Source organism: Batrachochytrium dendrobatidis (genome assembly GCF_000203795.2).
Source record: "Batrachochytrium dendrobatidis JAM81 unplaced genomic scaffold BATDEscaffold_10, whole genome shotgun sequence".
Taxonomy (NCBI): Eukaryota; Fungi; Chytridiomycota; class Chytridiomycetes; order Rhizophydiales; genus Batrachochytrium; species Batrachochytrium dendrobatidis.
The window spans coordinates 155,151-169,970 of record NW_006281108.1 but is presented as its reverse complement, the minus strand read 5'-3'; the positions used below and the strand labels follow the sequence as shown (position 1 = coordinate 169,970).

The following is a 14,820-nucleotide window of genomic DNA, read 5'->3' as shown; positions in this document are numbered from 1 at the left end:
AACTCTGAGTGGAATACTGAAGTTTTTGTATTAAAACAAGCCAGATTGTCACTGTTTTCCAGCAGACACAATAGATGTTGATAGCATTCAATCGGTTGATGAACAATCGATATTTGAAAAATATTACCAAGCCCGTTTTTGAACTAAACAATTGGTTGATTAGCATGTATGGTTGCATTCCTGGAATCTTGAACTAGATTGCAAGCATATCAAGTCTAGTTTGACAACAATACAACTAATTCTTTTGATTAGCACGCATTTCAAGAAACAATATAACCATTTTCGTGTTAATATCTCAAACAGTTAGACTTGCAATGTTCATACACTACCAGAACATAATTAGCACTGTTTTACAGATTATAAATAATCCAATACAACAGTTTGTATTTTACAGCACAGTTTACTCATATTCATCAAATCTTGATCCAATACAAGTGTGCATTCGCACTAATCTCAACAAGAATGTTTGAGAAATTAAAGAAATTGTCAATTCAAACAATTTTATTGTTTTATAAACTAGAAAAACTGTTTGTGAACATACAGTCAATCTGCAGTGTAAATACGCATGAAAATCAACTACAAATCGACAAAATCAGTTTTGAATTTTTTCACAGAAACTTAATTATGAGCAGCAGTAAGTGATTAACACTACCAGTTCATGGTGCATTACCACTTATATTATCAGCATTTATACAACACTTGTGGTAATAATTACAATTTATTATTGATTTTAGGGCAATATTCTTCCTACCGTAATGGTCGAGGCAGTTCTCGTCGACAAGAGTACGATGAAGATTACGGCATGGCTAACCCAACTTACTCTGCAGAACAAGAGACGACTAACCGCATTGTGTCTATTCTGTATCAACTGGGTGACAAGGTATATCTTGCAATGCAGTCCATGATCTTGTCTATTGATTTGAAATGTCATGTTTGGAACCTGGCCGTTCCTGAATCTAGTCTGATCTTCTCGCTTATTCTGCTATACATTCTGGATAAATACATGACATCTGACAATCCATATTTGTATTCTAGGGCGATATCAAACGTAGTTTGGAGCTGGCTACTCCTATTCTCGAAAAGGAATTTTACAATCACAAAGCTCAATTTCTTGAAGCCTTTCGAATCTGGTAAATGCTAATTAGATTCTATCATCTTTCGGCTAGTTGAATCAGTCGTTTAATCACCCTTTATACTGTTTATATCTTTGGCTTGATCTTGATATATAGTTTGATTAGAGTTCCGCATAAAATCGGTATCTACGCAACAGTTACTGGACTACTAAATGTTCGAAATTTTGAAACTGCAAAGGAGATTGTGCTGTTTGTTTCAGCTGCTCTCAACACTGCTTTTATGGAGGTTCATTTTAGAAGTGTTAAGCTTATAGTAAGTTCATTTTTTGTATATTCAGTCAGTATACCATGTGTCCAGATATTTGTATTTTTGCCAACTATAATTACGAATAGGTTCGGTATTTTGCCGAGTGTGTCAATTCCAACGTACTGCTTCCAGAGAAATTTGTGTCGCTGCTGAGCGATTTGTTTTCAGTGACCACTGAACCAAAAGTCCGCCAAGAACGTTCAGATGCATTCCTATTTGTTGTGCTTTCAACCATTCCATTTGTAAGTGTCGATAAAATACAAGGTTTAAATGTTCCATGGTAACAATGGTTTCAACTAACTCGTGAAATCTGAACCGACTTGTTATGGGTGGAATTTTTATATGAATAGGTTGCTGCACGATTAAACGATCGTGCTCCTGATCAATTGAACATGATTTTCAATGGCATAGATGCGCGCTTTCTTACTCGTGCACTCCATAGGTCAGAAACTGGTTTAGTCGAAACGTTTGACGCACTGGCCATGTACTCGACCAAAGTAGACTCGCCTTATATACAGATGGATGCAAGTATTTTTGCTTGACTACTGGCTTTTAAGCCGTATTGTATAGTCATGTATTGACTTTTTGATTTTAGAAACTTGATCTTTTATGGCTACAAGTCCAAAATTTAAAATCCGATAACTGGAAGGTAGTACTATCATTTAAATTCAAGTGCTCAAATGGTATTGCTGGACTCGATTCATGCTTATACGTTTTGCATATTTTGACTTTCTAGGTCCCAATTCTCAACAAAGTACATGAATACTTTGAAGATATTCTAAGTCAGGGTCTTCAACACGATATCCCAGCTGTTTCCATTCCATCTACATTAACTAGCATCAAGTTCAACTATCAGCCCAAGATCTGGGTGTTTGATGACTCTCTTGCTATTGGCGAGGTAACTGCATACATTGTTTTGATTGTAGGTCCATCATTGGCATAGTGCATAGAATCTTACATGGTGCATTTTTCAAATATAATGTTCTAGACCAGATGGGCTCATCTGCCGCCTACAAATAACATTTGTAGATTTATTTTGGATGATGCCATTACAGACCTTATTTGCATCTTCTCACTAAACCACAAAGAATGCTCACTGCTGCTTCTCCACCTTGATGTTCATCTCAACAAATCCTATCTTTCTAAATACGAGTACTCTTTTATCGAATCCGTCATTGAATGTCTTTTTACCGAATTGCTTCGCTTTCCAAAAAGTCAAGAGCGTATTGTTTATTACGAAACGCTGATTGTAGATCTATGCAAGGATGCCTTGGATAAAGTGCCTATAGTGTTTGGAAGAGTGATCAAAACCTTGTTCATGAGACTAGATTCTGAAAAAACAATCACAGATGGAATGGATGTAGAAGGTGTAAGAAGACTTGCCGAACTGTTTGCCCACCATCTAAGCAACTTTGGGTTTCAATGGAACTGGCAAGCCTGGTAAGTGTGTTGATCTATTGAATCGCGTGCAGTGTCATTATGTTTCCAAAACAGAGTTTGCTGACCCATACTAATGCATAACTGATATGCATAGGGATTTTGTGTTGCAAAAAGACCCACTATCTGCCCAGTTTGTTTTTGTTCGGGAAACTCTAGAGCATTGTGTGCGTCTTTCTTACTACGATCGAATCAAAAATGTGATTCCGGAAAACTTTGAAAAACATGGTTTGATTTTTCCTCAAAGCGCACCATCTTTCGACTACAAATACGAGACAGCTGAAAAGTGCGGAGGTAAGTAAATACTTTGTTTTAAAAGACGGACTGAAATGAATGTTTACTTGTGCTGCCTAGATGTACTCATGGTATGTGATTCTTGTTGATAGATGAAGGGCTTTTCCTGTTAGCCGATCTGCTCAACAAGAGCATCTCTGTGCGAGCTGACGCTGCTACAGTTGAGCAGATTCTTGTCAAGGTAGAAAAATACGCTTCTGGCCAGACTGTTGAGGTGGAAGGGAAATCCATTACACCAGGCATGACTACCGGGTTTTCCGAAAATGCAGCTCGAGAGATGCTTATCACTTGTGTGATGCTTCAAGGTAGCAAAAGTTTTAGTCATATTTTGAACGTCATTGAAAGGTAAATACATCTACAACCAGTATGTTGAGTGATGCTTTAAGTGTATAACATGTGACTGCACCCTGCGTTTAGGTATCTACCTCTCCTTCAAAAATGCAACGAAACAATGGAAGATCGCGCGCATACGCTACATGTTACAGCAGAATTTTGGAAAGATAATACCCAATTTACTGAAATTGTTATTGACAAGCTCACCAACTATCGTATCATCGATCCACAAACTGTCATTCTGTGGATGTTTCGACCCGAATTTCTTGATACGCAGTATAGTCGGTTTTACATGTGGGGAATTTTGCGCAACACATTGATCAAAGTCAATTTAAAGGCAGAACAGATCTCACGCAAACTGGAGGATGCTAAATCCAATGCTACAAGTTTCTCGGAGATATCTGGTACGTTTATTTTAAAACATGGTTGATATCTACCCATATCTTACCAACTATTTTTTAGGGGATGGGATTCAAGCACTTGAGAATGCCATGGAGGCATCGTTGCGAGAGAAAAAAGAAACCTTTGTAATGGTATTTCAAAAATATGTTGAATTAACAAGCAGTAAGATTCGAAATTGTGCTGCTGAAGGTACTGATGCGACCAGCACATCATGGTGGAGATGGGTGGTTGGATTTTTCCGTGAAGTCTCTCGAGCAGTAAGTTGTACTGCAAACCTACTGTTTTTGAAAATCAATCAACCTAACCTTTTCTATTTTTGGTGATTGACTGCGACTCCAGTTCAAGGAAGATGTTGAGCAAATCAAAAACACTGTAGATGTATTGATCTTTACTCCTGATCTGGATCCAAATGTTGTCAAGCTCTGGAACGAGTTCAAAAACTTGTCAGACATTCATAGCGATTACTTGGCATAGTTTGTCTTGAGGAGTACACGTTGCATTGACTTTTTTGTTGCTGTCAAAATGTATTGTTTTACTCTAAAATAAACTGATTGAAATGGACCCATAACAGATGTAGCTATTTTGACGAGTTGAACCTGTAAAACGCAACCAGACTGTTTGATACATGTCAGGGTTGAGTACCCACCTAGCATCATTGAAATCAAAACCAATTGACGCAGTATGTTTACATTCATGTCCATTCGGTAGATCAATGAGATAGTATTGATATTAGGATTCATCTCAAGATATTGTATATATGAATAAAATAATTTTTGTTCATCTTTGCATTTCAATAAAAGTATAGTTTAAAATGCACCCGGAATTTTTGCATTAGTGGCTATAGGTGAAGCTGCTTGGGGTTGCTGTAATGCGGCTTGAACACTAGTGCTTGCTACATAGGGCAGATCATCAGTACCTCTGGCCTCCAAGTCATCCTCTTCATCCCATAAAAGTGGATCTACATCATGATGTAAAGCGTCCTGATATCCACCCCCTTCACCCAGTGGTGTATATTTAGATGCACTGAATACGTTTTGAATTCGAGTAACAATGGATCCTCGGTTGGATGAATTAGACGGAAGCGGCTCATTTGGATTCCTGATGTTCAAATCAATTAGATGAAAATTCAGTTGAATAGTTTGATTTGAAAGCATGTGTGTAAAACACCAGAAATGGGGAAAGTACTCACATGAGATCTGGATATGCTCCTGGTAATGGAAGAGCAACTGCTCCGGGAGCCGATACAAATCCTGGTCGAGAAACAAACCACGCAAACATGCCTGATGTTTCTAGTGTGTGTGTGCGTGCATTTGTAATCATGATAGTTTCAAACACACCCAAAAAGTCTAAATCAAAAGTGAGTATCAAGTTTTTTACAGATTCAGCCAAGAATACATACATAGAATTCCAATAGACATGGCACACAGATGCGAAATCCAACTTGAATATGGAAGAATAATCAAAAACACCACGACAAAAGGGAGTGGAAACAAGATCTCTGGAAGCTGCACGCCTGCTTCACTACAAGGTGTTGAATACAAACCACATTGACGTTAGTTATTTACAAGACATCGATCAACAACACCAACGAGCTTGCATACCTAGCAAATTTAAATATGCCTCTTTTGGAAAGAGTTTCGATGGTTAAAAAAGTAAAGAACGGGATATCCATTCCATTGACAGGATACAAGCCCCACGAAGGCCAGATGAACGAAAACACCCAAATGACAAAACAGTAGAGGAATCCAGTCAGCATGCCCAATATAGAGAACAAGTAAAGAAACGGCAAAGTGCCTATACTGAATTCCAACGTAGCGGTTGCTAATGGGAATGCAACCATGGCCACAATAAAATGAACGATGCCTGAATGAACAAGTCCATAGCCAAAGAGTCGAGGCACTGAATAGATTAAAATAGAATATTGCATTACATAAAGCTATTGGATCATCAAAGAACAGCACGCATTGATAATAACTGAAACACTAGCATCAGCAGACCGCAGCTCAGATCAAGTAAGCGACCTACATCCAACTACTGGAGAGTATGTGTAATTTGTTGGAACCAAACACCATGCGCCAGTAACAGCTCCACCAGAAAGCATGTTGACAATAAACAGTAGTAAGGATACTCCTATGATAATCAATGTTCCGAGTGGGATGGCTTTCAGCGTTCCGCCCACTGTCCAGGGCGATTGTGGTTGTGCATCTGCCATAATCTTGATGTTTAAAGCGTGACAAAGTTGAAGATTATCAAAACTTGAGTAAAAACGTGAGTTTTAAAACAGTTTAAATTATCATTTTCAAAAACTAAACCAATCTTCAAGACCAGTAAATCAGATTCAACACTGCATAAACTCGAATTTAAAACAGTTTATTTTAAATAAATTTCATCGAGTTATTTTCATAATAATATGAATTGCATTCTTGAGATTGTTCTATTGAACTAGATCGCGAATGCATGAGTTTTTAGAATGCAATCAAGTAAAGAACATTATAATGTATATTCTATAGTGAGCGTTGTTTTAAAATAAAATCAAATTCTAACAGGAAAATACTGAATATTTCTATTCAAAGCAAATTCATTGCATAAAAGTATTGCACGAATACGACTAAATAAAAAAGGAATTCAAACAACTTTTAAACATCATTTCAATCTTGAATCTACTCTTACCAACAAATAACTAATTGAAAATGTCCGCCTCTCAACATCGTATTGCTTCTATTGCTGCTCATTTGGCTCCTACTGGTAGTCAGCAGAAATACTCTGGTATGCTTTCATCCCTGGCTATAGTAATTCGTGATTATTATAATGACAGACTTGTGATTACTGATACAACTCTTTATCATCGTATATACTTGTGAATTTTAATTCCATTATCTATTCATTCCTCTGATGCAACCTTTTATACTACAATGGAATAGCTCATGCTCCAAAGAGTCCCGACGATGTAGTGATTATCAGGTACTATCAACTTGGATCAGCTTGTTTTGTTGGAGTGTATTTAATCTATTGTACTCAACACTATCAATTCTATCGATAAACTATGCATTGGTAACTCTAGTGCCTTGCGAACTGCATTGACCAAGGGCGGCAAGGGTGGATTTCGTGAAACTCAACCCGAGTTCCTACTTGCTGCTGTTCTCAAGGTGGGTTCTCTACCAGATCATACACTGATGAATCTGCATCTTATAATGTGATCAAGATTTGATTGCATTCCAAGCCATCAATGGCTTCACGTAATCTAAAGCTCGTTGAGTTTGCTAATATTACTTATTGAATTACCATTTATAGGCTACAATTCAAAAAACTGGCATTGATCCCAAACTAGTTCAAGATATTCAGGTTGGAAATGTACTAATGCCTGGTGCTGGTGTGACCACGTCTCGTATGGCTGCTTTATATGCTGGGTAGAGTTTTGGTTGACTTGTGAATGCTCTTGTTGATATGATCCTGCGCGATCGTTTAGCTAAACTTGGATTGAATTGTTGTAATAGCTTTCCTGAATCCACCGCAGTATGTGCTGTAAATCGACAGTGTTCCAGCGGTCTTGCTACGTGTGCAAACATTGCTGGAGCAATCAAGGCTGGCTACATTGATGTCGGCATTGGTAAAATAAACTGTCGTCTTTTAATTCGTAATCCATCTTTATTTCAAGTATGCTAACCCTTTGCACATGTGTACCATGTTTAGGTGCTGGTGTTGAAAGCATGACTCTGTACTATGGTCCTGGAGCTATGCCATCTAACCTTAACGAAGAAATTCTCAACTATGGTCCTGCCGCAGATGTCTTGACTCCCATGGGTGTTACCTCTGAAAATGTTGCTGCCGAATTTGGTGTAACTCGCGCCGAGCAGGATACGTTTGCTTTTCGCTCTCATAGTTTGGCTTTAGCAGCTCAGAAGGAGGGTTTGTTTAAAGAAGAGATTGTTCCTGTCAAACTTGCAGACGGAACTGTCGTCGATAGTGATGATGGTATCCGTGCTACTACGGCAGAAGGTCTTGCAAAATTGCGTCCTGTCTTCAACAAAAACGGCACTACTACTGCTGGTAATGCTTCGCAGGTGACAGACGGTGCTGCTGCTGGTGAGCAACCAATCATTTTGGTTTTGAATGTTTATCCTGTTTTGCATCTTGATATTAACTTGGCATGTCTGATAGTGTTGATGATGCGTCGCAGTGTCGCCGAAAAGCTCGGTCTCAAACCAATTGCCAGATGGCTCGGGTTTTCTGCTGTCGGTGTTCCCCCCAGGATCATGGGCATTGGGCCTGCATTTGCCATTCCCGCTGTCTTGACCCAAGTTGGTTTAAAAACAGGAGATATTGATATCTACGAAATCAACGAGGCTTTTGCATCCCAAGCAGTATACTCTGTCAAGAAACTTGGCATTGATATCAACAAGGTTAACCCCAAAGGTGGTGCCATTGCTTTTGGCCATCCTGTAAGTTTACTATCCGCAGTTTGTCAAATTGGCATTGATTTAAACTACTGTCAACCTAATTTTTATACGTGTTGTTGTAGATGGGTGCTACTGGTGCTCGCCAGATTGCTACACTTCTTCCTGAACTTCGTCGCCAAAAGAAATCGCTTGGTGTTATTTCGATGTGTGTCGGTATTGGTATGGGTGTTGCCGCCGTGGTTGAAAGCGAGGCATAAGCGCTCTATTGCCTGGCGTTTTTAATCTTTTAGAGATGTTTTGACATTGGACTGGTCAACCGACGTTGATTGGTTTGGGCACAGTATGAGCGCTTTTGCAGAAATCAGATTCTATTTTTTCAATGAAATGGCCTTGGCACCTCAGTGTTATTGTTATACTTTAGTGAATGGTATGAATATATGAATTGATGTGACCAAGATAAAGGCATACTGCAAGTTGAGTTGGCTTGTTGCATTGAACAAGTTCAAGTCGCGAAACTTGTCCAATTTAAACTATAGCCTACACAATTAAACCACTAAAGCCTGTTAATGCACTCGCGAAAATCAGACTACACAGTAGCAAGCGGAACCACTTTGGAATTCTTTGATGGCATTCATAAATCCAACCGTAACCTGTCTGTTTTCCCATTTAAAGCAGACCCTTCATCAGATATAGCCTTCTCACGCCAAACAACCCAACCGCTACCCTCAAAACTCAAATCTCTTACAACGCCAACCCTTCCCAAACTAGGCACAGGTCCGCTTCATCTGCAATTTGCACACTCTGTGACTGCATCTTTGCCTAGCAATGCTGCTGCAGCATCGGCAGATACGGGGTCTACTGCCTTTACTTCACACGATACCCCTCATGGTTTTTTTCAACATACCTGGTCCATGTTTTCCAACATGACAGACGCGCAACGCAACCAACTTCTCAAAGGATTAATGGCACGATGCTCCACCAAACAGGTTGAAGTCATTTCCACCTGTCTAAATCTTCGTACTGCAGAAACTGGGTCAAGTAAAGTTTATTTAGAGGTGGGCATGATTTAGACGTGTAGCGTATAAGACTCGGATCTGATTTTTTTAATTTGGGTTTGAACCTATAGCAATCCAAAGAGTTTATCCATGATATGCATGCAAAACATACCATGACAAAACACCCAAGTTTTTCAAAAATCAAGTTGGATAAACATCGGGAAATACCAAGGCAAGTGTATTCTTTTACTCACCACATCATGATGCACACCTGTAGTTGAATAACACAATCCAATTATAACGTATATTTCAACCATTAAAATAGTGATTTACACCATGATGATTCACAGCGTTTGGCATATGCTACAACAGATCCAAACACATACATGAACGCCAACATTTACATCAAATTACTCAATTCAAATATAGATGCTGATTTGATTTCAAAACAACTGTTTAAAGCTGGTCCGGAAGGAACAAAGTTTCTCATGTCGTTTCTTTCAAGTCGATGCAAAAAACTTCAGGGAATTCTTCAAACCATGTATGAGATTTCGTTGGAAATTGAAATGGAAAAAGCCATGGACATGCTTCTTCGTTGTGTAATGGACGCTACAGAAGCCAAACACGCATGTCTGTATTTCACAGGTGCAGCAAATGGAAAGCTTATTGCTCAAAACTCCAATTGGGTCAAGCCAAGGGAAAATGTTACAGTCAATGAGGTATTTGCAGGATCAATTGTTTTCAAAGGAGAAAGCGTTAATATATACAACATCAAAACTTCCGAGTATTATACGGACATTATAGCTGAAATGTATCACCAAGTCGATGCAGACTGCATTCTTTCTGCGCCAGTGTTTGGTGACGGTATGAAAGTTGCTGGACTAATTGAAGTCATCAACAAAAAATCTGGAAACCCATATTTTAATGCAGAGGATGAGTTTATGATCAAGGCGTTGGCTAGTCTAGGCACATTGTTGTTTAATCACGCCAGCATCAAGCAAAATGCAATTAAAAAGACTGACGATATCAAAGTATTTTTAAATACTACATCTATGATGACGGGTGAAAAGGCTGATACGGGAGGTAAACAGAGTCGGCTATATTTATGAGTGCAATCGCTATTGTTTTCGAGTTGATTTAGTGTTGTATTGTGCGCGTTTTTAGATTTGCTGCCAGTGATTATGCAAACTGCTAGAGAGCTTGTGACTGCGGAACGATGCGCATTGTTTATGCTTGATAGAGAGAAAGAAGAGCTATGGTCAACCGTAGCCCAAGGATCGGCGGAAATTCGTATCCCAATGAACAAAGGTATTGCTGGACACGTGTCCATGACTGGAGAAACTCTCAATATCTCTGACGGTAAGTGTATCCATTTAATTAAAGACACGTTTGAAACCATCGACTTGACCATGTTTTCTTGTCATAGCCTATGCGGATAGTCGATTTAATAGAGAAATCGATATGAGAACTGGTTTTCGCACACGCAATATCCTGTGTATTCCCATGTTTGATCAGAACCAAGATATTATTGGCGTAACACAAGTCATCAACAAACTACCTGAACAAAGTCACTTTACCAAAGAAGACGAAACTCAATTATCTTCTTTTTCATCTCTAGGTAATTATATTACAGCAAATTCATATTGATGGTATGTTGTAGGAAATCAACTGATAAAGTACCAACTGTATTTACAATTTGATAAGCTGCATCGACGATTGAAAAGCAACGTGCATTTAAGAATCTGTACAGTAGCTTGAACAAAACAGTACAATCACGCACCTACATATCTGGAGTGATTCAAAGCCTAAATAGTGTAATTCTAGGCCTGAATGATGATGGTCGTCTGGTACGTTCATCAATTATTACATATAACATTCAAAATAATTCAACTCACATTTGATACACATATTGATTATATGCAGGTATTTATCAACAACCCAGACAAATTTCTTTTGGATGAAATACTGCACACAATGCATTTAACATCATTTGAGCACTGGTTAGGGCATGACAACTCTCAGCTTGTTGACGATATTATTCGAGTGAAAGCCACGTTATGTCCAATTTCAGGACGCAACTATGCGTTGCAGCTTCCTAATCAATCCATACGCCATGTAAACTATTTGATTCAGCATATAGCATATGATCGCAAAGTGGACCAGCGAATGGAGTTTCATCACATTACATCTACAAAACGTCTTTCGACCCCGCATTTGAAAAAAAAGCAACCCAAGGCCGACACCATAGAGTTGCAAACTGTCACAGGCATCATGCTCATTTTGGATGAAATCACGGCTGAAAGCAGTCTAGAGGAATCACTTGGAAGACAAATGAAGCCTGCTACCATGCATAAGCTTATGAGTGACTCACCAAAATTAAATGGCAAGATGCAGAAAGTAACTGTAATGGTAGCAAATATTAGGGGATTTAATGCTGCCACACGTGGGCTTGAACCATCAAACACGGTCAACTACCTCAACAACTTTTTTGAAACAGTAGCCAATGTTGTTCAAAACGAAGGTGGAATGATTACATCTGTTTCGGGTGACACTGCTACAGCTGTATTTGGGCTACCTTATACCCATGCAGAAGATGCGCGAAATGCAGCCATGGCAGCTTTGAAATTACGGCAAGCTGTTGAAGAACTGAGTAAACAGCATGAAGCAGGTAACCTTCCAGGAATTCGGGTTGGAATAGGTCTTGCTACTGGCAACGTCTTGTCGGCAATCATTGGGCCACCCCGTGCACAATCATATACTATTGTAGGAGGTAAACTTGTACATGACATGTCGTGCTATATAGGATTGCAATGTAATTGACTCAAATCTGCTATTGCAATGTATAGAGCCAGTGCAAGTGGCACACAGGCTACAGGAAATTGGAAAGTTGTATGGTGTGATGATCATGACATCTGAATCTACCCGCCAAGAAGTGATGGATCAATTTCACTCACGAGAAATCGACGCGACTGTATTACAAGGTATCAACAGTCCCATCACGCTTTACGAGATCATGGCTAGCTCTGATCATGATTTGCAACATGATGTAATGACGGTAGGTGTTTTGTTAGTCCCCAATTTGATTTGGCCAATACTATTATGGTTGGTGGATTAAATGCACATTTACTAATCTGGGTTTTCAAAAAATAGACACTGATTTGCTTCGAGTTGGGATTATCAGAGTTTCGTGCAAAAAATTGGCAGGCTGCTGCAATGCATTTTAAAAAGGCAATTGCATTGTCTGACGACCGGCCACCACGAACCTTTATTGAGAGATGCAAGGGATTCATTGATGGAAAATACGAAGTGGCAGAGGATTGGGATGGAGTGTGGAGATTTCATCAATAAATCTTTTTAATATCTTGACACAAAACTGTTGTATCAATCTATAGTCGATGAGCAGGTATCGATATTTCATACAGCTACTGGATGTGGAAATAAAGACTTTATTTAAAAGTCTAGCTTTAAACCAAAAGAAGCCGTTGAATGCAAACCAAACTTGAAATGGTTCTAGGCATCAGATAGAAAGCACGTATACTTTAATCAATATCAACAAGTCACAAAACCAACGCATATACAATGATTAAAACTTTTGTTGATGATCTTCCCATTGCTGCTTGTGACGCCTTCCTTCAATATACTTCATACTCTCCTCGTACGTTTGTGGAATCACTCTCGGTACATTCTCGCAGTATGGCGCAGAAAACGTGAAATGAAACGTGTTGGAGTTGAGTCGACCATTGCGATAGAGTGGATCAAGCACATCTGCAATGACCATCACTTGAAAGTTTTTTGATGGTGCGCCAGAAGAATAAACAACTTGTGATCGTAGAGAGAGCAGAGAGCCAATATTGACTGGTAGACGAAAGATGATATTATCGAGTGCAACGAATTGAATGGGAGACTTGACAAATATTAGAGAATTGGCATATGCAAGTTCAAATGCGAGTCTCATCAAGTATCCACCTATTACACATTAGTATAGCATAAATAATAAAAACGGTCAGAGTTGCTTATAATTTACCATTTCAAATAAATGACCCAAGTATTACAATGTACCGAAAATTTTCTGATGCAAGTTTCTATCTTGGGGCATGCACACGGTAAGCGACTCCTGAACAGCATCCTTCATCCATACAATATTTTCTGGAAGAGTAGCTGTTGCATCAGGTCCAGAGTATTTGAGATGCTCGCGATGCAAGTCGTGGATCAAGAGCATTTCGTCAACTTTTGGTGGTACTTTATTTAATGCAATATCATCTTCTTTCTTTTTGGATAATTTGTGCTCTATATATTAGGATAAAACCCAAAGGTTAAAGCTTTAGTAGTTGTCCTAAATTAAAAGCTAAATTTACAAGATATCTGTTGTCAATGACTTGAGATACCGAGACATGTTAAACAAACCTGCTCCCATCATGAACAAATGCCGATCCTGTTGGGTTTCCAAAAGCAGTTGTGGAACTTTACACGGCTTGAACGTCTTGGGATCAAGTGCTACCTAATTGGAGTTGATAAAGTTGATATTAAAAGGATTCAAAGCCTTTACACCAAATTCTAAACCAGAGATTACCCACCATGATGAATTTAGCAGTCAAGATCCGCTCAGACGAAGCGTGTTTAGGAGCCATAGCAGCATCGTATCCAAACCCTTCTGTTCCAGGCGGTGGGGCTTGATCTGGACATGTTTCCATTGTGATTGATACCTCAAGGGACGAGTTTCCAACATAAGTAACAAAGCCACTCATCTTGACATCCATTGTAGTTGGAATTCTGCGGATAATATCGATACGATCCACACTTGCAGTGACAACTGTTGGGGATTCGGGTTCAAAGCTATCAACATGGAGGAATGAAATTGCAGCAGCAAGAGCATCAAGATCTTCTAAAACCTTGCCAATTCTAGAAATAAAAACAATAGCACGAGCCAAAGCCATGCAATTTACAATGAATCAACAGATTTGAAAACAGCCAGGGTGCAATAGTATACCCAGCGAATATCCATAAACAAGTTACACACCGAATGGTTTTGTATGTACTAATATATTCTTCCAAAGCTTTAGGATCTGAGCTGAATCTAAGAAATACTTCGACATAGGAGTCAAAGGGACGCTTTGCAATAGGCTTGACATCGGAACCAGTCGGATTTGCCACAGACACAGTGGAAGTAGTTCTAATCTTTTCACGAAACACATCCATCCACTTGCGATGGACTGTTCCTGAACGACAATAAGATGGATGAAGTCGATGAAGGATTGCAAGAGGATGCTCTGATTTGGATGCTACATCACAAAACAATCGTTTTTATCTACACTGAACATTGCGTAAAGACGGTCATAACCCAAAATTGTGTTAATGCATAGATTAGCTAACCTATAATGCTAGACGCCGACTTTTCAGAGAACGAGCGTATTGGCGGAATACAAACTGCTCTGCGTTTTATGGCATGCAATGCAGATTGCACAGGTCGATAGAAGTGCAGCATTTACCAAGGAACCAACTGAGTATTCAAAGTATTGACCCTCAACGACAATGGGATAAAAGTAAAATAAGAAATCATAATTATCATCAGTGACATCATGTGT

The 14,820-nt window shown here is 39.1% G+C and overlaps 5 protein-coding genes across 5 annotated transcripts; 3 read left to right on the top strand and 2 right to left on the bottom strand.

The window, feature by feature from the left end:
- Nucleotides 1-624: 624 nt before the first annotated feature.
- BATDEDRAFT_90604 (uncharacterized protein) lies at nt 625-4,320 on the top strand (the record flags this gene model as incomplete). Its single annotated transcript, XM_006680851.1, has 14 exons — nt 625-634; nt 735-880; nt 1,036-1,130; nt 1,230-1,386; nt 1,467-1,622; nt 1,731-1,877; nt 1,976-2,029; nt 2,117-2,278; nt 2,369-2,820; nt 2,915-3,111; nt 3,204-3,456; nt 3,529-3,848; nt 3,907-4,103; nt 4,186-4,320. The coding sequence occupies 14 exons, from the start codon at nt 625-627 to the stop codon at nt 4,318-4,320; spliced, it is 2,481 nt and encodes an 826-aa protein (XP_006680914.1).
- A 305-nt stretch (nt 4,321-4,625) lies between these two features.
- Nucleotides 4,626-6,058, bottom strand: BATDEDRAFT_90374 (uncharacterized protein; the record flags this gene model as incomplete). The annotated part of the gene is made up of 5 exons (XM_006680773.1): nt 4,626-4,944; nt 5,036-5,192; nt 5,246-5,367; nt 5,448-5,745; nt 5,872-6,058. 5 exons carry the CDS (start codon nt 6,056-6,058, stop codon nt 4,653-4,655), a joined length of 1,056 nt encoding a protein of 351 aa, XP_006680836.1. The 3' UTR covers nt 4,626-4,652.
- Nucleotides 6,059-6,509: 451 nt separating this feature from the next.
- BATDEDRAFT_37225 (acetyl-CoA C-acyltransferase) lies at nt 6,510-8,655 on the top strand. Its single transcript, XM_006680739.1, has 8 exons — nt 6,510-6,612; nt 6,768-6,807; nt 6,908-6,992; nt 7,138-7,253; nt 7,341-7,453; nt 7,537-7,929; nt 8,005-8,285; nt 8,366-8,655. The coding sequence occupies exons 1-8, from the start codon at nt 6,537-6,539 to the stop codon at nt 8,498-8,500; spliced, it is 1,239 nt and encodes a 412-aa protein (XP_006680802.1). The 5' UTR covers nt 6,510-6,536; the 3' UTR covers nt 8,501-8,655.
- A 154-nt stretch (nt 8,656-8,809) lies between these two features.
- Nucleotides 8,810-12,586, top strand: BATDEDRAFT_90372 (uncharacterized protein; the record flags this gene model as incomplete). The annotated part of the gene is made up of 9 exons (XM_006680850.1): nt 8,810-9,298; nt 9,370-9,474; nt 9,589-10,321; nt 10,403-10,597; nt 10,665-10,856; nt 10,943-11,085; nt 11,162-12,008; nt 12,085-12,293; nt 12,389-12,586. The coding sequence occupies 9 exons, from the start codon at nt 8,810-8,812 to the stop codon at nt 12,584-12,586; spliced, it is 3,111 nt and encodes a 1,036-aa protein (XP_006680913.1).
- Nucleotides 12,587-12,821: 235 nt separating this feature from the next.
- Nucleotides 12,822-14,434, bottom strand: BATDEDRAFT_12872 (uncharacterized protein; the record flags this gene model as incomplete). The annotated part of the gene is made up of 5 exons (XM_006680544.1): nt 12,822-13,204; nt 13,298-13,525; nt 13,643-13,736; nt 13,813-14,137; nt 14,256-14,434. 5 exons carry the CDS (start codon nt 14,432-14,434, stop codon nt 12,822-12,824), a joined length of 1,209 nt encoding a protein of 402 aa, XP_006680607.1.
- Nucleotides 14,435-14,820: the final 386 nt, after the last annotated feature.